Consider the following 16,194-nt stretch of genomic DNA (forward strand, 5'->3'; position numbering starts at 1 on the left):
CTGTAATTGTTATGCTTCCCAAGAAAGGAGACTAACAAGTAAAAAAGAACCATAGACTTACTACATTCTTTTCTGTGATGCACATCAATAATATCTTTACCAAATGAGCAGAAAAACTATCAATTTTCAACCAATCAAAGAAACAAGTTGGCTTTACAATTAGCCACTGCCCAGTGGATCAAGTTATGAAGAAATTACAGAACAACATAATGAGCATGCATTTCCCCTCAGTGTATGAAATAAAAAAATCTAAGAAAGCTTTAAAGTCAGTTTCAGCAAAAACTGTAATAACAGCCCTGGACACAACATATTGCTTCAGGCTGGTTTACTCGATGGTATACAAGGATCAGTCAAAAGGTGAAGACCATTTTGAGCTTATGAGCCATGCAATTCCACTTCCATCCTGACCACCAAGTCATAGACCTTCCTAATCATTAGTGCCAATATGATGTTAACAAGCAGGAATGGTCATTGACTGTTTATTTATTTGATTTTGAAATGTGTGACAAAATTAATGATATTCCAATATGGTTTCTGAATGAAAAAGTCCACCCTATCAAAATTTACAGACCAATAATTGAATTTAATGGAAATATGATGAGTGAAGCTTCAGTTCTAAAATGGTGCATCACATTTAACAGCAGATGAATGAATATTCATGTTTATGAGTGATGGGCTGACTTCCAGCTGTGCCTGACAAGACTTGTGCTTTCATGAAATTTCGTGATCAATTGTTTATCAAATTGTTAGTGGTGATTTGAGCTATAGAGATGTGTATGCAAGGTAGGATTCTCAATTTCTGACAGATGAACACAAAAAACAACAAGTATGAGCTGCATCGACTTTTCTGACTTGGTACGAAGATGATGGCAAAGAGTTTTTGAACCACTGAGATTGATGAGACCTGGCTTTAACACAAAATCTAGAAACAAAGTTCCAGTCAATTGAATGGCATAATTAATGATTCCAAAAACCAAGAAAAGCCAAACAGTATCAAATGGGTATCCTGATTGACTTTAGCCCAGAGTGGAGACCATAAATGCTGCTCCATTCAAAACAAACTGCATGGATTGTTGTCCAGAGGTATTGTACTTCTTGATAATAACATTTGCCTGTATTCTGCTGCATTGGTGAAGGATTTGCTTTGGCAGTTTAAATAAGAAATTTTTCAACACCTTCCTTATATCCCCAATTTGATCCCCTGTGATAAGCATCTTTTCCCTCAAACGAAATATTTTTTGGATGGAAAGTACTACAGATATGACAATGAACTGAAGAAGACATTAGTGATCAATTCAAAAACTTGGTGGTAATTGAGTATGCAGAAAGTATTGGAAAATGTTTAAATTTTTGATGCATCTATGTAGAAAAATAGCTAAGATACCAAAATATGTTTTCTTTCATTATCTTGAATAAAAATATCTGAACAAAACAAATATTCTTTACTTTTAGGGTGACCTTTAACTCATTAATGCTAAAAGTGTCCATTAGGCTTCATCCAGATAGCAGGAAATTCAGAATTTAAAGAGGAATCAGGCATGATGATTCTATAGCAGCTAACTGATTCTCAGCAGACCTAGAGGAAGTTTTGAAATTGTTAAATTGGGAAAATGAAGGAGGAATAAAAAGTTAATGGAAGATATTTGAAGTACCTTCATTTTTCTCTTTATATTCTACTTCCACATTCAAACTTCACAATTAATGGAAGGATTTAATGAGGAAATTGTGAATGTATGCATGGAAATGAAGTATAATCAGGATGATTACTGGGTTAGTATAGTAAAGGACAATGGTGGGAAGTTATGTGTGCATATAAAGTCTTTATGGTAGCATATGAATAAAATACTGTAACAAGCTTTTCAAATACTGTTCAGAGAATTGTTCCACATTTCCAGAATGGATTGGATCTTACATTTTTCACCAATATAGAAGTAAAAATAAATGTATTGTTCCTGAGTGTACATTCTTCTTTTATTGGTTTATGTATCTACTTATTCTGAAGCTTGGATGTCAACCATTTGTATGAGGTACATTCAAAAAGATATGAGCCAGAGGCCATAAAATGAAAACCACTAAAAGGGTTGTAATGATATTGTCTGCAAAGAAAGGTATGGTTCCTGTAAGAGTGCAGTCTCTTGTGGGACATAGGTGCACAACCACAAGATGACTGAGCAACTATGCACAAGTGTTTACTGTCTACTGCACTCAGTCATGCTATAAACAGTGAAATGAAGGCTTCAAAAGAAGAGCTGGGGTTGTATCACATTTTGTGTGGTGGGGATCCTACATCTTCCACTGGAGACTTGATCATTTGGACTCTAGTTCGAAATGATGAAACCAGGTCTTGTCTCCACGTATGCCTCATGACAGGAACTCATTCCCTTCCTTGGTATATTGCTGCAGCTGTTGAAGAGAGAGTTTAATTCAATATGCTCAAAGGCAGCCATTGAGTGCAAACTTTCGAAATTTCAATCTGTCATTAATGATGGCTTGAACATTTCTGATGCTCAATCTTCACTCTGTGGCAATGGCTACAACTCGCTGGTATTGAATAATGACAGCTTCCAGTTTCTGGGCAATGGCATTTGTATTGCAGTGTGGCATTCCAGACTGCACAACATCAGCCAAAGACATCCATCCTTCACAGATTCATTTGTGCCATGCCTTGACCCTTGCAACAGAAGTGAAACGGTTTCCATACATTTATGAAATTCTTCAATGAAATGTCATTCCCTGCACTACTTTTTCAGGGAATGCACTGCACACCTTTGCTCTTCTTCTGAAGCTTCCATTTCATTGTTTTCAGCATGAATGAGTGCAGTGGATGCAGACACATGCATATGGTCACTCTGTCATCACATGGGTACACACCTAAGTCCCTCTAATGGAGAGTGCTCTTATAGAGACCATACCATGCTTTTTTCCACAGCCAGTGGCATTACAATCTTTTCAGTGATTTTCATTTTACAGCTTCTGGCTTATTTGTTTTTGACTGCATCTTGTTGTTGTTGTTGTTGTTATCGTCATCTTCAATCCAAAGATTGGTTTGCTTCAACTCGCCACACTTCTCTATCCTGTGCAAGCCTCTTCATCTCCAAGTAACTATTGCAACTTACATCTTCCTGAATCTTCATACTGTATTCATCTCTTGGCCTCTCTCTATAGTTTTTACCCCCCCCCCCTCCTCCCATGTTTCCCTCCAGTACTTAATTTGTGATGCCTTGATGCCTCAGTACATGTCTTACTATCCAATCCCTTCTAGTCAGGTTGTGCCACAAATTTCTCTTCTCTCCAATTCTATTCAGTACCTCCTCACTAGTTACATGATACCCATCTAATCTTGAGCATTCATCTACAGCACCACATTTCAAAGGCTTCTATTCTCTTCTTGTCTAAACTCTTTATTGTCTACATTTCAATTCCATACATGGCTAGACTCTTTCAAACACTTTCAGAAAGGTCTTCTTGACACTTAAAGCTATACTTGATGTTAACAAATTTCTCTTCATCAGAAACACTTTTCTTGCCATTGTGGGTCTGCATTTTATATCCTTCCTACTTGGACCTACGTCAGTTATTTTGCTTCCCAAATAGCAAAACTCATCTACTATTATAAATATCTCATTTCCTAATCTAATTCCCTCAGCATAACCTGATTTAATTGAACTACATTCCATTATCATTGTTTTGCTTTTGTTGATGTTCATCTTATATCCTGTTTTCAAGGCACTGTCCCTTCCGTTCAACTGTTCTTCGAAGTCCTTTTCTGTCTGTGACAGAATTACAATGACATTAGCAAACCTCAAGGTTTTTATTTCTTATCCCTGTACTTTATTTCCTACTCCAAATTTTTCTTTTCTTTCCTGTACTGCTTGCTAAATATACAGATTGAATAACATCGGGGATAGGCTACCACCCTGTCTCACTCCCTTACCAACCACTACTTCCCTTTCATGTCCATCAACTCTTGTAACTGCCATCTGGTTTCTGTACAAATTGTAAATATTTTACCCCTGCTACATTTAGAATTTGAAAGAGAGCATTCTAGTCAACACTGTCAAAAGCTTTCTCCAAGTCAAAAATTCTATAAATGTAGGTTTGCCTTTCCTTAGCCTATCTTCTATGAGAAGGTGTAGCATCAGTATTGCCTCACATGTTGCTACATTTCTCCAGAATCCAAACTGATCTTCCCCAAGGTCAGCTTCTACCAGGTTTTTTTCTCTAAAGGATTTATGTTAGTATTTTGGAGGAACAGTAACTTATTAAACTGATAGTTTGGTAATTGTCACATCTGTCAGCACCTGCTTTCTTTGGGATTGGAATTATTATTTCTTCTTGAAGTGTGAGGGTATTTCGGCTGTCTTGTACATCTTGTTCACTAGATGGAAGAGTTTTGTTGTACCTGGTTCTCCCAAGGCTGTCAGTAGCTCTAAAGGAAGGTTGGCTACTCCTGGTACCTTTTTATGACTTAAGTCTTTCAGTATTTTGTCAAATTCTTCATGCAATATCATATTTCCCTTCTCATCCTCATCTATGTCCTCTTCCATTTCCATAAAACTGCCCTCAAGCACATTTCCCTTGTATAGACCCTCTATATACTCTTTCCACCTTTCAGCTTTCCCTTCTTTGCTTAGGAGTGGTTTTCCATCTGAGCTCTTTATACTCATACTGGTGGTTCTCTTTCCTCCAAATGTCTCTTTAATTTTCCTGTAGGCAGTATCTATCTCACCCCTAGTGATATATGCTTCTAATGCTTACATTTGTCCTCTAGCAATTCTTTATTAGACATTTTGCACGTTCTGTCAATCTCATTTTTTAGACATTTGTATTCTGTTTTGCCTACTTCATTTACTGAATTTTTATATTTTCTCCTTTCATCGATTAAATTCAATATTTTTGCATTACCCAAGAATTTCTACTAGCCCTTGTCTTTTCACCTACTTATCCTCTGCTGCCTTCGCTATTTCATCTCTCAAAGCTACCCATTCTTCTTGTACCATATTCCTTTCCCCTGTTCTTGTCAATCATTCCCTAATGTTCCCTCTGAAACTCTCTATGACCTCTGGTTCTTTCAGTTTATCCAGCTCATATCTCCATAAAATCCTGCCTTTTTGCAGTTTCTTCAGTTTTAATCTGCAGGTCATGACCAGCTAATTGTGGTCAGAGTCCATATCTGCCCCCTGAAAATGTCTTACAATTTAAAACTTGGTTCTGAAATCTCTGTCTTACCACCACATAATCAATCTAAAACCTTGCAGTGTCTCCAGGTGTCTTCCATGTATACAACCTTCTTTCATGATTCTTAAACCATGTGTTAGATGTGATTAAATTATGCTCTGTGCAAAATTCTACCAGTTGGCTTCCTCTTTCATTCCTTTCCTCCAGTCTATACTCACCTACTACTTTTTCTTCTCTTCCTTTTCCTACTTTCGAATTCCAGTCCCCTGTGACTATTAAATTTTTACTTCCTTAACTATCTGAATAATTCTTTTATCTCATCATAAATTTCCTCAATCTCCTCCTCATCTGCAGAGTTAGTTGACATATAAACATGTACTACTGTGGCAGATGTGGGCTACATTAATGCATTCACTATGCTGTTTGTAGTTGCTTATTTGCGTTCCTATATTTTTTGTATAAAAACAAAGATGAGGTGACTTACCGAACGAAAGCGCCGGCAGGTCGATAGACACACAAACAAACACAAACATACACACAAAATTCAAGCTTTCGCAACAAACTGTTGCCTCATCAGGAAAGAGGGAAGGAGAGGGGAAGACGAAAGGAAGTGGGTTTTAAGGGAGAGGGTAAGGAGTCATTCCAATCCCGGGAGCGGAAAGACTTACCTTAGGGTTTTTTTGTGTAGGTGAAGGATTAGGTGGGTGAGGGCAATGGATTGTTCAGTTTGGAACTGGTACAGGGACTGATGGAAGGAAGGGTTGCAGCCACAGATGGGAACTTTAAGTGTGAGGCCTTTGGGGGTGATGCCAAATGTCAGACAAGCCTGAGAAAATAGAATACGGGAGCGTAATCTGGCTAGGGCGAAGGCATGTTTGCGGAGGGAATGTAAATAAAACTTAATGGGGTCGTTGTGGGGGATGTTGTGAGGGTTCATTATTAAACCTACTCCTGCATTACCCTCTTTGATTCTGTATTTATAATGCTATATTCACCAGATTAGAAGTCCTGTTCCTCCTGCCACTGGACTTCATTAATTTCCACTATATCCAACTTTCACCTATCCATTTCCCTTTTTAAATTTTCTAACCTACCTGCCCAATTAAGGGATCTGACATTCCACATCACGATCCGTAGGATACCAGTTTTGTTTCTCCTGACGACAATGCCCACCTGGAGATCCAAATGGGGGACTATTTTACCTCTGGAATATTTTACGCATGAGGACATCACCCTAATTTAACCATATAGTAAATCTGCATGTGCTTGGGAAAAATTATGGCTGTAGTTTCCCCTTGCTTTCAACCATTCACAGCACCAGCTCAACAAGGACATTTTGGCTGATGTTACAAGGCCAGATCAGTCAATCATGCAGACTGTTGTCCCTGCAACTACTAAAAAGGCTGCTGCCCCTCTTGAGAAACCAATTGTGTTTCCATTAATTAAACAGAAGACAAATGTGAAGGTTTTTCTGAGTCAAATATAAACGAGTGAGTAAACAATCAAGAAAAATCAATAGCTATGAACAGGTGACCATTGTTTAACATCTTAGCAACTGTTGTTAAGTTTGAAGTACATATGTGCTCTGCACACTTGTGGAGTGAATCAATATACTTAGAGCATTCGTAGAGCTTATGCTGAGTTTCATCTGCTGGGTGCATTGTAATAAGAGCCTAAGTATTTGTCATATGTTACAGGGAGGGGTGGGACAGCTGTCTTATGCTGTTATGGCTACAACATAATTTATTGTATGTTTACCACAATGTAAAAGGTGTTTTCCTCATACGAAAGAGCTCTGTTATATATGCTCAAAATTCATCAAGCAGCTTTTGCACCAAGATTTCGATCAGAAGTAAAATTTGGAAATGAGATGTATCTCTTCTAATATTCTGTCTGAACAGTTTTTTGTTGCCAACTACACTCCTGGAAATTGAAATAAGAACACCGTGAATTCATTGTCCCAGGAAGGGGAAACTTTATTGACACATTCCTGGGGTCAGATACATCACATGATCACACTGACAGAACCACAGGCACATAGACACAGGCAACAGAGCATGCACAATGTCGGCACTAGTACAGTGTATATCCACCTTTCGCAGCAATGCAGGCTGCTATTCTCTCATGGAGACGATCGTAGAGATGCTGGATGTAGTCCTGTGGAACGGCTTGCCATGCCATTTCCACCTGGCGCCTCAGTTGGACCAGCGTTCGTGCTGGACGTGCAGACCGCGTGAGACGACGCTTCATCCAGTCCCAAACATGCTCAATGGGGGACAGATCTGGAGATCTTGCTGGCCAGGGTAGTTGACTTACACCTCCTAGAGCACGTTGGGTGGCACGGGATACATGCAGACGTGCATTGTCCTGTTGGAACAGCAAGTTCCCTTGCCGGTCTAGGAATGGTAGAACGATGGGTTCGATGACGGTTTGGACGTACCGTGCACTATTCAGTGTCCCCTCAACGATCACCAGTGGTGTACGGCCAGTGTAGGAGATCGCTCCCCACACCATGATGCCGGGTGTTGGCCCTGTGTGCCTCGGTCGTATGCAGTCCTGATTGTGGCGCTCACCTGCACGGCGCCAAACACGCATACGACCATCATTGGCACCAAGGCAGAAGCGACTCTCATTGCTGAAGACGACACGTCTCCATTCGTCCCTCCATTCATGCCTGTCGCGACACCACTGGAGGCGGGCTGCACGATGTTGGGGCGTGAGCGGAAGACGGCCTAACGGTGTGCGGGACCGTAGCCCAGCTTCATGGAGACGGTTGCAAATGGTCCTCGCTGATACCCCAGGAGCAACAGTGTCCCTAATTCGCTGGGAAGTGGCGGTGCGGTCCCCTACGGCACTGCGTAGGATCCTACGGTCTTGGCGTGCATTCGTGCGTCGCTGCGGTCCGGTCCCAGGTCGACGGGCACGTGCACCTTCCGCCGACCACTGGCGACAACATCAATGTACTGTGGAGACCTCATGCCCCACGTGTTGAGCAATTCGGCGGTACGTCCACCCGGCCTCCCGCATGCCCACTATACGCCCTCGCTCAAAGTCCGTCAACTGCACATACGGTTCACGTCCACGCTGTCGCGGCATGCTACCAGTGTTAAAGACTGCGATGGAGCTCCGTATGCCACGGCAAACTGGCTGACACTGACAGCGGCGGTGCACAAATGCTGCGCAGCTAGCGCCATTCGACGGCCAACACCGCGGTTCCTGGTGTGTCCGCTGTGCCGTGCGTGTGATCATTGCTTGTACAGCCCTCTCGCAGTGTCCGGAGCAAGTATGGTGGGTCTGACACACCGGTGTCAATGTGTTCTTTTTTCCATTTCCAGGAGTGTACAATGTGAAGTTGCATGCCGTTTCTCGCACTTCCAATGCACTTTCATTACAGGTTCACTCTTATTGTTCTAAATTCCTGAACTGCAAGATATGCTACATCCATCCTTGTGACACCACATTTTCCAACATTATCATGGCAAAGATTACCCTTTCAAGAGCTGGGTACCTTTGAAACTGCCCAACTGTTGTAACACCTCATTTTCTCATTATATGTAGCAAACTTGAGTGACACTATTTACAAAACATATAAATTATATTTGCTTAAAGATGAGATACCATCAGTTCCTAGGCATCATTAAACAATGAAGATAAGGAGAACAAAAGCATGCTCTTGCTTGGTGAGTTTACATATAATTTGTCTTGCAATGATAGTGAAAATCTTGAGACAGAGTTGCTGGACAGTGATTAAGTTCACGAGGAATATCAGTACTACTGACATATACATATAAATGAGTATTCCCAATCCTAGCTTTCTGAACAATAGTTCCTTCCTTGGGGAAGAGAGAGGGATAGATTGAGGAAGGAAGGAAGAGTAGGGTTTAATGTCTTGTTGACATTGAGGCCAGTAGATATTGACATAAGCTCAGAATGTTTCAAGACTGAAAAGGAAATCAGCCATTCCCTTTCAAAGGAACCATCCTGGCATTTGCCAAGAATGATTTAGGAAAATCATGGGAAACAAATTTGGATGGCCAGACTCTGATTTGAACCACTGTACTTCTGAACGCACATCCACTGAGCTAATCACTGCACCACCTTGCTTGGTAGGAATACACTGAGGAAGGAAGGGCAGGATGGCAGGGACCTACCCTGTAATTAGAACAAGGGAAGCAAAAGTTTGATTCCTCTCACCTTGAGGTCTGAGTGACGAGCCCTTCCTTTTAAAACTTTGTAATGCTATCCTTCTCTCCTCCCTGAGAAAGAAACTACTAGTTTAGAAAACCTGGATTGTGTATGTACTTTTTGTGATTATTGATATTATTGGCATTTGTACTGAAGGTTTATATTGTCCAACAAGAAAATGGTTCAAATGGCTCTGAGCACTGAGGTCATCAGTCCCCTAGAACTTAGAACTACTTAAACCTAACTAACCTAAGGACATCACACACATCCATGCCCAAGGCAGGATTCGAACCTGCAACCATAGCGGTTGCGCTGTTCCGGGCTGAAGCGCCTAGAACCGCTCGGCCACACCGGCCGGCATTGTCCAACAGACCTGTATTGTAACTTTATAGCTTTCTTAAGAGAATTCTCCTTTTGATATGATAAATTTTTTATGTGTCAAACAGGGTCATAAAAACTAGGTTTACAAACTTTAGCTTATGACACACACTGGAACGACACTTCAAAAGCCTAGCCATTGTTATTAATGTTGTATATGCCTGTGTGATACTTGGCATTTTGTCATGAACACAAGTAATATCCTGTCTGCTGTGTAGTTGTGTGTTTCAATACATTGGCTAAGTCTCACTTTATAGAAAAAAAGAATGTTTAGGACAGAAAACAGAGTTACAAATAGACCTGTGCTATGAGTAAAATTGTTCTCACCTTTAAGATGTCAACTGGTATACTGTCCATGGGCAATGATTCAGGATCTGAAGTTATTGAGTCATTTCTTTTCCTGTCCCATTCTGCACATAGTCTCCTCAGTTGCAAATAAACTGAGAAAGCTTCTTCTTTAATTTTCACCTGAAACATAAAATTCATACCATTAAGAACCCTGCTATTATTGCTAATATATCATACAACAATGTACACTGACCAGCACACTCACATTAGGCAAGAGTTTGAATACATTTGTTTTACTTACTATCTGCTTACAATTTTTCACAATGCTGTTAAGTTCCCTGAACTGTATCAACTATACTACATATGTTTTGATCATTTTTATTGCTTTTGCCTCCCCAAATCCTCAATCCACATTCATCTTCTTGCAATTCTGTGTACTTTATTCTGATGAGTCATTAAAACTTAACATAATTTCTTAATGGCCTTCTACAGATGAACAAAACTTAAATTGTAACATAGCATTTGAAGACACACATACTTTCCTGATAGCACAAAATTTTGTACAGTGCACCTTACAGAGTTTGTGTACTGATTTTGACTACCAGAAGTTCAAATATGTCATAAGGAACTGTGGTTCAGCCTTGAGCAAACATTTTTTTTGTTTTACTCCCTCTTCAGTGAATTTTATTTACTATCTGTTGAACAATATACAAAGAATTTATGCATTGTGATTTAGCAGTTTTTGAGAGCACAGTATTTACATTACTATGAAGTATTGACAGAAATGTTAACATGAAGAATGAATATATACCTTATTACTGTATCACAAGTTTGTTTGGTATTTGCAACACAGCTGTAATTACTGCTTTGCAATATGTCATCTGCAGTTAGTAAGTGTTTATCATTTTTTAATATAATTTTGCAAAAAATATTTTAGTACTAGTATGATATTACCCATTTTTCAGATTTGTTTTTTTCCCCTTTTTCTATTGCACTATTGTAACTTACTATTTTTTACTAGAAATTTATAGGTTAAAGTAGTGTTTTTCAAAAAAATGTGTTGACATGTGTACTGATTATGATTAGGCTTCATGAAATGTTGATTGGAGTGGGGGAGCAGACTATAATTTCACAAAACCTAATCACTATCAGCATACATCACAACACATTTTTTCAAAAAATGGTACCATAACCTAAAACACACTAGTTCAAGAGTAAAACAATGAATCTTTGTTTACGACGTAACATAATAGTAGTGCAATATAAAAAGGGGGAGAAAATAAAACTGAAAAATCGATAATATCACAGTATGCATAAAACAACTGAGAAACTATGTTTAAAAAGTTGATAAATGCTTATTAATTAGAGATGAAATACTGAAAGCAATAATTATAGCAGTGCTGCAAATACCAAGTAGACTTACAAACACCAATATGTAATAATAAAGTATACATTTATTCTTCATGTTAATATTTCTGTCAATGGCCATAGTAATGTAAATAATATAATCTCACAAACTGCTAAATATCGCAATGTATAAATTCTTTGTATGGTGTTCAACAGATGCTAAATGAAACCCACTGAAGATGGAGAAACTTCTCCAAAGCATGTATGGATAGTAAAACAAGAAGGAATTGTGTTTGCTCAAGGCATAACCATGTTTCCCAATAACATATTAGGCAGCAAACATAAATAAGGAAAGAGCTTTGAGCACAAAACAGAAGTTCAAAATTCACATGCAACTTGTGACTTCTGTATCTAAGAAAAAGGGTATTTTAACTCCAAGAAAATTTTCTCTATTGTGTCAGATGTTTGCAATATGAATACATTGTACCTAGATGATATGCTGTGACAATGAATATACAGATAATTGAAATCACCACTGAACTACATCAATAAATACTCTGTTTTGAAATGTAGCTACCGCATCTGGTGTAAGTGTTCCAAGGAGTGGTGATGCTTCTCCATTGGCTTCATTTTCACACTCCATTTCGGCAAGTAAGGAGCGATGGCCAGCAACTCCGGAGCTGTTATTTGAGGACGCTGCTGCTGTGGATGCGAGTGCTTCCAGTCTCTCACCAAGGGAGCCATTTGCTGTTCTGAGGTGATCAAGTTCCCGTTGTGCATTCCTTAGCTGTAACACGAATAAGGGTTGTTCATATCTTTCGTATCACTGTGCAACTTGTGACAAAGCAAGCTGGGATACATTTACTTCCCCTCTTGTTTTGACATCTGCTTCCTTAAATTAGTTTTTTCACTTTTAACTAATTACCATTAACATACATAAATATAATCTGCTTTTCATAAAAGAGAAAGGTTGGCCCTCAGTTTTAAAGTTTTGTGCTTAGTTTTGTCTATGTAATTGATTATCTAATTTATTCTGATTATTTCTAGTTAATATCTTTCATTATAGGGTGAAATCAGTAATTATTTCATAACTTAATTTCTATTGTTGACTTATAAACAAATATACATTCTATACTAATTGTAAACATTTGCAAGGTGAAACACTGGCATTCTTTAAGTATTTATTTGGCTCTATGAGAAAACATGTTAGCAGAGCCAGCTCTTAATTAATTCCAAAGTAATTACCAGTTTTGTCCAAAGTATTGTTTGCATAACTATATCTGTTAATTTCATCATTTAAACAAATAATTCAGGCTAACTCTTGTAGTAGAAGGAACTGCTAAAAAGACAGAATTTTTCAATGTATTCAGTTAATTGAATGAGTTCAGTTTTAATTGTAATTTCTGTAAATTAAATATAAAAAAATGTATAGTTTCAGTGCCTATTATTGTGAGAACATATAAGGGCCCAATTTTTGGTCCTGAGACAGTCAGTCCCCAGTAGAGTTTCAGACGAGAAACCTGTGTTGGTTAGAACAACAACAATGCATCAACTTAACTGTGAACTAAGTGTAATAGGCTGTGTGTTAAAACAATGACAGTGTCTATTCAATACATACTGTAATATTCTGCAAGACTTGTGAACTATGTGGTTAGCTTTTTACTGCACATAGATATTCAACAGTAATCTATGGTAGTGGTATGTTGAAGTTTGTCTGAAAACTATTAATGAGGTTTATCGAAAGTTAAACAATAGTGCACTGTCCATATTAACTGTGTACACTGGGGTGTTGTGAATAGTGAAAATAAAGAACTGTGAAATGCAACTGTGCACCTGTTGGCTACACCTTTTACAGTAGTCAGTATTGAACTTCCACACCCCATTTTTCAGCCAGTATCACAACTTAGTACGTTGACACCAAGAACTATCAATAAAGAAATAAAGGTGGCGAACGTCGCAGACTGTTGCATAGATGATGAATAAATTATACAGTGAATAACTGAAAGTAAAATAATTGTTCAGGAATAACCTTCATGTGATTATATTTCAAAAACAGTTGATTGCAAATATTCGAACTAATTATTTCTCTGTGTTTTACAATCAATGCTTGAAAGGACAAGAACAACCTAAAAAGAAAATTTTAAACATCAGTACTTACTATCAGAAGAAATGTCAGTATTGCCTATAGACATACATAGAAGTACACAGCCTATCCTACATTTTGGAACTAATAGTTCCTTCCTGGGAGAGGAGTGGATCATGAAACATTAAAAATAAATGACAGGTCACTCAGACTTGAGGGGATGTTTTGGCGCATTTATTGTGCAGTCCACATCTCATGCCAAGTAACTCACATTTTCAAAATTGAGAATTTCCTTTTTTTGTAAGACTTATGCAGATGAAGACACAGTTCAAGAGGCATTGATAAATTAGTTGTGAGAGGAGGCAGAAAACTTCAGAGTGGTTTGCAGGTGTAAAGTAAATAAATGTGGATGGAGTTAATATGAAAAGATGATGTTTCAGGTAAATTTATGCACTGTTTTAGTTCTTTGTTTCATTATGATTAGTAGCAAGAAATATCAATTGCTTTATGCAAGCAATATTATGTGAGGTCACATTACAAGGTGTTGAAGAATGTATTACCTTATGGAAGAATGTTTCTTTCTGCTAAAGCTATGGTCTCATTTAATTTTTGATGAAATAAGTTACACATTACAGCAGTGAGAATTCATTTTAACTGAGCACATTAAACAAGCAATTTACGCCAAGAGTGCCTTCACTGAAAAGTATGGCAAGGATGCATCAAAATAGTTCAGCACCAAATGGCTGTCTAAACCTCAGAAAGTAAGAAATACATTGGAAATCTGAGGTAGGAAGATTTTAGATAAAATGTGCATATGGGTGTATTTCCAGTTTTTCTAGACACGAAGGTTGGAAAAGTATGTTTACTGTTGTGGCGATGCCAGAGTGGCCTACTGCCAAGGGGTTGGCAAGTTTGGGAACAAAAGAGTTTCAAAACAAGAGCACTGCTACTCGACACAGCAAACGACAGGCCTGGCTGTAGTGCATTCTTGCTTGATCACATGACTCGGTACAACCACATTCCAGTTCAAAGGAGTGTGCAAGGTTACCTCATAGTGCAAGTACAAAAAGTGATTACAGAAACTGTCATCATGAGCAGTTTTGGCAGGCTGTTATTAATATCATTAAATTTATTGATGCTGAAAAGGAAAAAAAAAAGAGCTTCTGTGCAGGCCAGAATATACATGGAAAAATTAGCACTATGATCTAAAAATTATGGCAGTAGGGAATTGATGCTTAGAGTGGTATTCAAATATTAGCCTCAAAGAAGGCTAAGTAATGTGCACAACACAACAGATACCTCATTGACAACGTGAACGAATTTGTGATATTATGAGCCATACAAAGAAATACAAAATCTGTGATGATTTCACACCTTTTGTTGCAAAGAACTGAACTTTAATTGTAGTAATAATGTGCAAATCAGAGGGTATAGCTCAAAATGTGAAATAATACACATTACACTGTTAATACATTAATGACAGCTGCTGTTCATGAAACTGAATGCCATCTGGCAGCATTGCAAGTATGTTGGCATGGATTGAATATAAGAGGAGTAGAAATGAATAGAGAATCATTAAAAAGGGAAATCTACTGACATAAGCAACTTTGACAAAGAGAAGACTGTTATGGTCCAGCAGCTGGGAACGACCATCTCAGAAACAACATTTTGGGTTGCCTCCTCACGTGCTACTATTGTGAGCACTATGGAAAGTGGATGAAGGGTGGTGAAACTGCAGGTAGGTGATAAAGTGTTGTGGATCCACATCTCACCACATACTGTGGAGGCCGGGGGCTTACCCAGTCTGTAAAGCTGGATAGGCAGCAATCTTTGGCTCATCTGAGGACAGTGCAGGTACAAAATGGTTCAAATGGCTCTGAGCACTATGTGACTTAACTGCTGTGGTCATCAGTCCCCTAGAACTTAGAACTACTTATACCTAACTAACCTAAGGACAGCACACACATCCATACCCGAGGCAGGATTCGAACCTGCGACCGTAGCGGTCTTGCAGTTCCAGACTGCAGCGCCTTTAACCGCACGGCCACTTCGGCCGGCAGTGCAGGTACATTACACTGTTTGGCACACACTGCTGAACATGGATCTCCACAGAGGATGTATCCTGTGTGTTTAGTTTTGATAATGACATCATTAATTACAACAGTTGGCATAGGATCATCAATATTAGACCATAAATCAATGGAAATATGTGTCTGGTTGGACGAATCACATTTTTTGTTACACCATGTTGAGGGTTGTGCCAGGATATGCCATTAACAGGGCAAATCACTGTGTCAGAAGATGTGCTCCACCACAGACAAAGGCTGATGGGGGCAGCATAATGCTATGGGGGGACATTTACCTGGGCTGTTAAGGGACCTACAGTAGTAATCAAAGGTTATGTGAACATCATTGCAGGCCACCTGCATCCATTTCCTGCTTAGTGTCTTCTCTGATGGCAATGGCATTTCCAGTGGGATAACTGTCTATATCACAAGGCTGTAATCATGCTACAGTGGTTTGAGGAGTATAATAGTAAACTCACACTTATTTTTTGCCCTCCAAATCTGATTTGTGCTCGATGGGACTCTACTGAGAGCCAACTCTGTGCTTACAAACGAGCAGCCTGTAATTTATGAGAATTGAGTGGCCTTTGCATAAACATTTGATGCCACATAACTCCACAAATCTAGCAAGGACTTGTCGAATCCAGGCCACACAGAATCATTGCTGTA

General features: G+C 38.9%; 1 protein-coding gene across 1 annotated transcript in view; it reads right to left on the reverse strand.

Moving 5' to 3' along the window:
• The window catches only part of LOC124544814 (bicaudal D-related protein homolog), a 543,307-nt gene that overhangs the window by 13,543 nt on the left and 513,570 nt on the right, over positions 1 to 16,194 (reverse strand). Inside the window, exons 5-6 of the mRNA XM_047123504.1 lie at positions 11,954 to 12,163; positions 10,069 to 10,209 (exon numbers count right to left, since the gene is read on the reverse strand). Of these exons, the coding sequence (XP_046979460.1) occupies positions 10,069 to 10,209; positions 11,954 to 12,163 (351 nt within the window). The remainder of the gene's footprint in view (positions 1 to 10,068; positions 10,210 to 11,953; positions 12,164 to 16,194) is intronic.

This window comes from Schistocerca americana, chromosome 8, assembly GCF_021461395.2.
Source record: "Schistocerca americana isolate TAMUIC-IGC-003095 chromosome 8, iqSchAmer2.1, whole genome shotgun sequence".
In the NCBI taxonomy this organism is placed as follows: domain Eukaryota; kingdom Metazoa; phylum Arthropoda; class Insecta; order Orthoptera; family Acrididae; genus Schistocerca; species Schistocerca americana.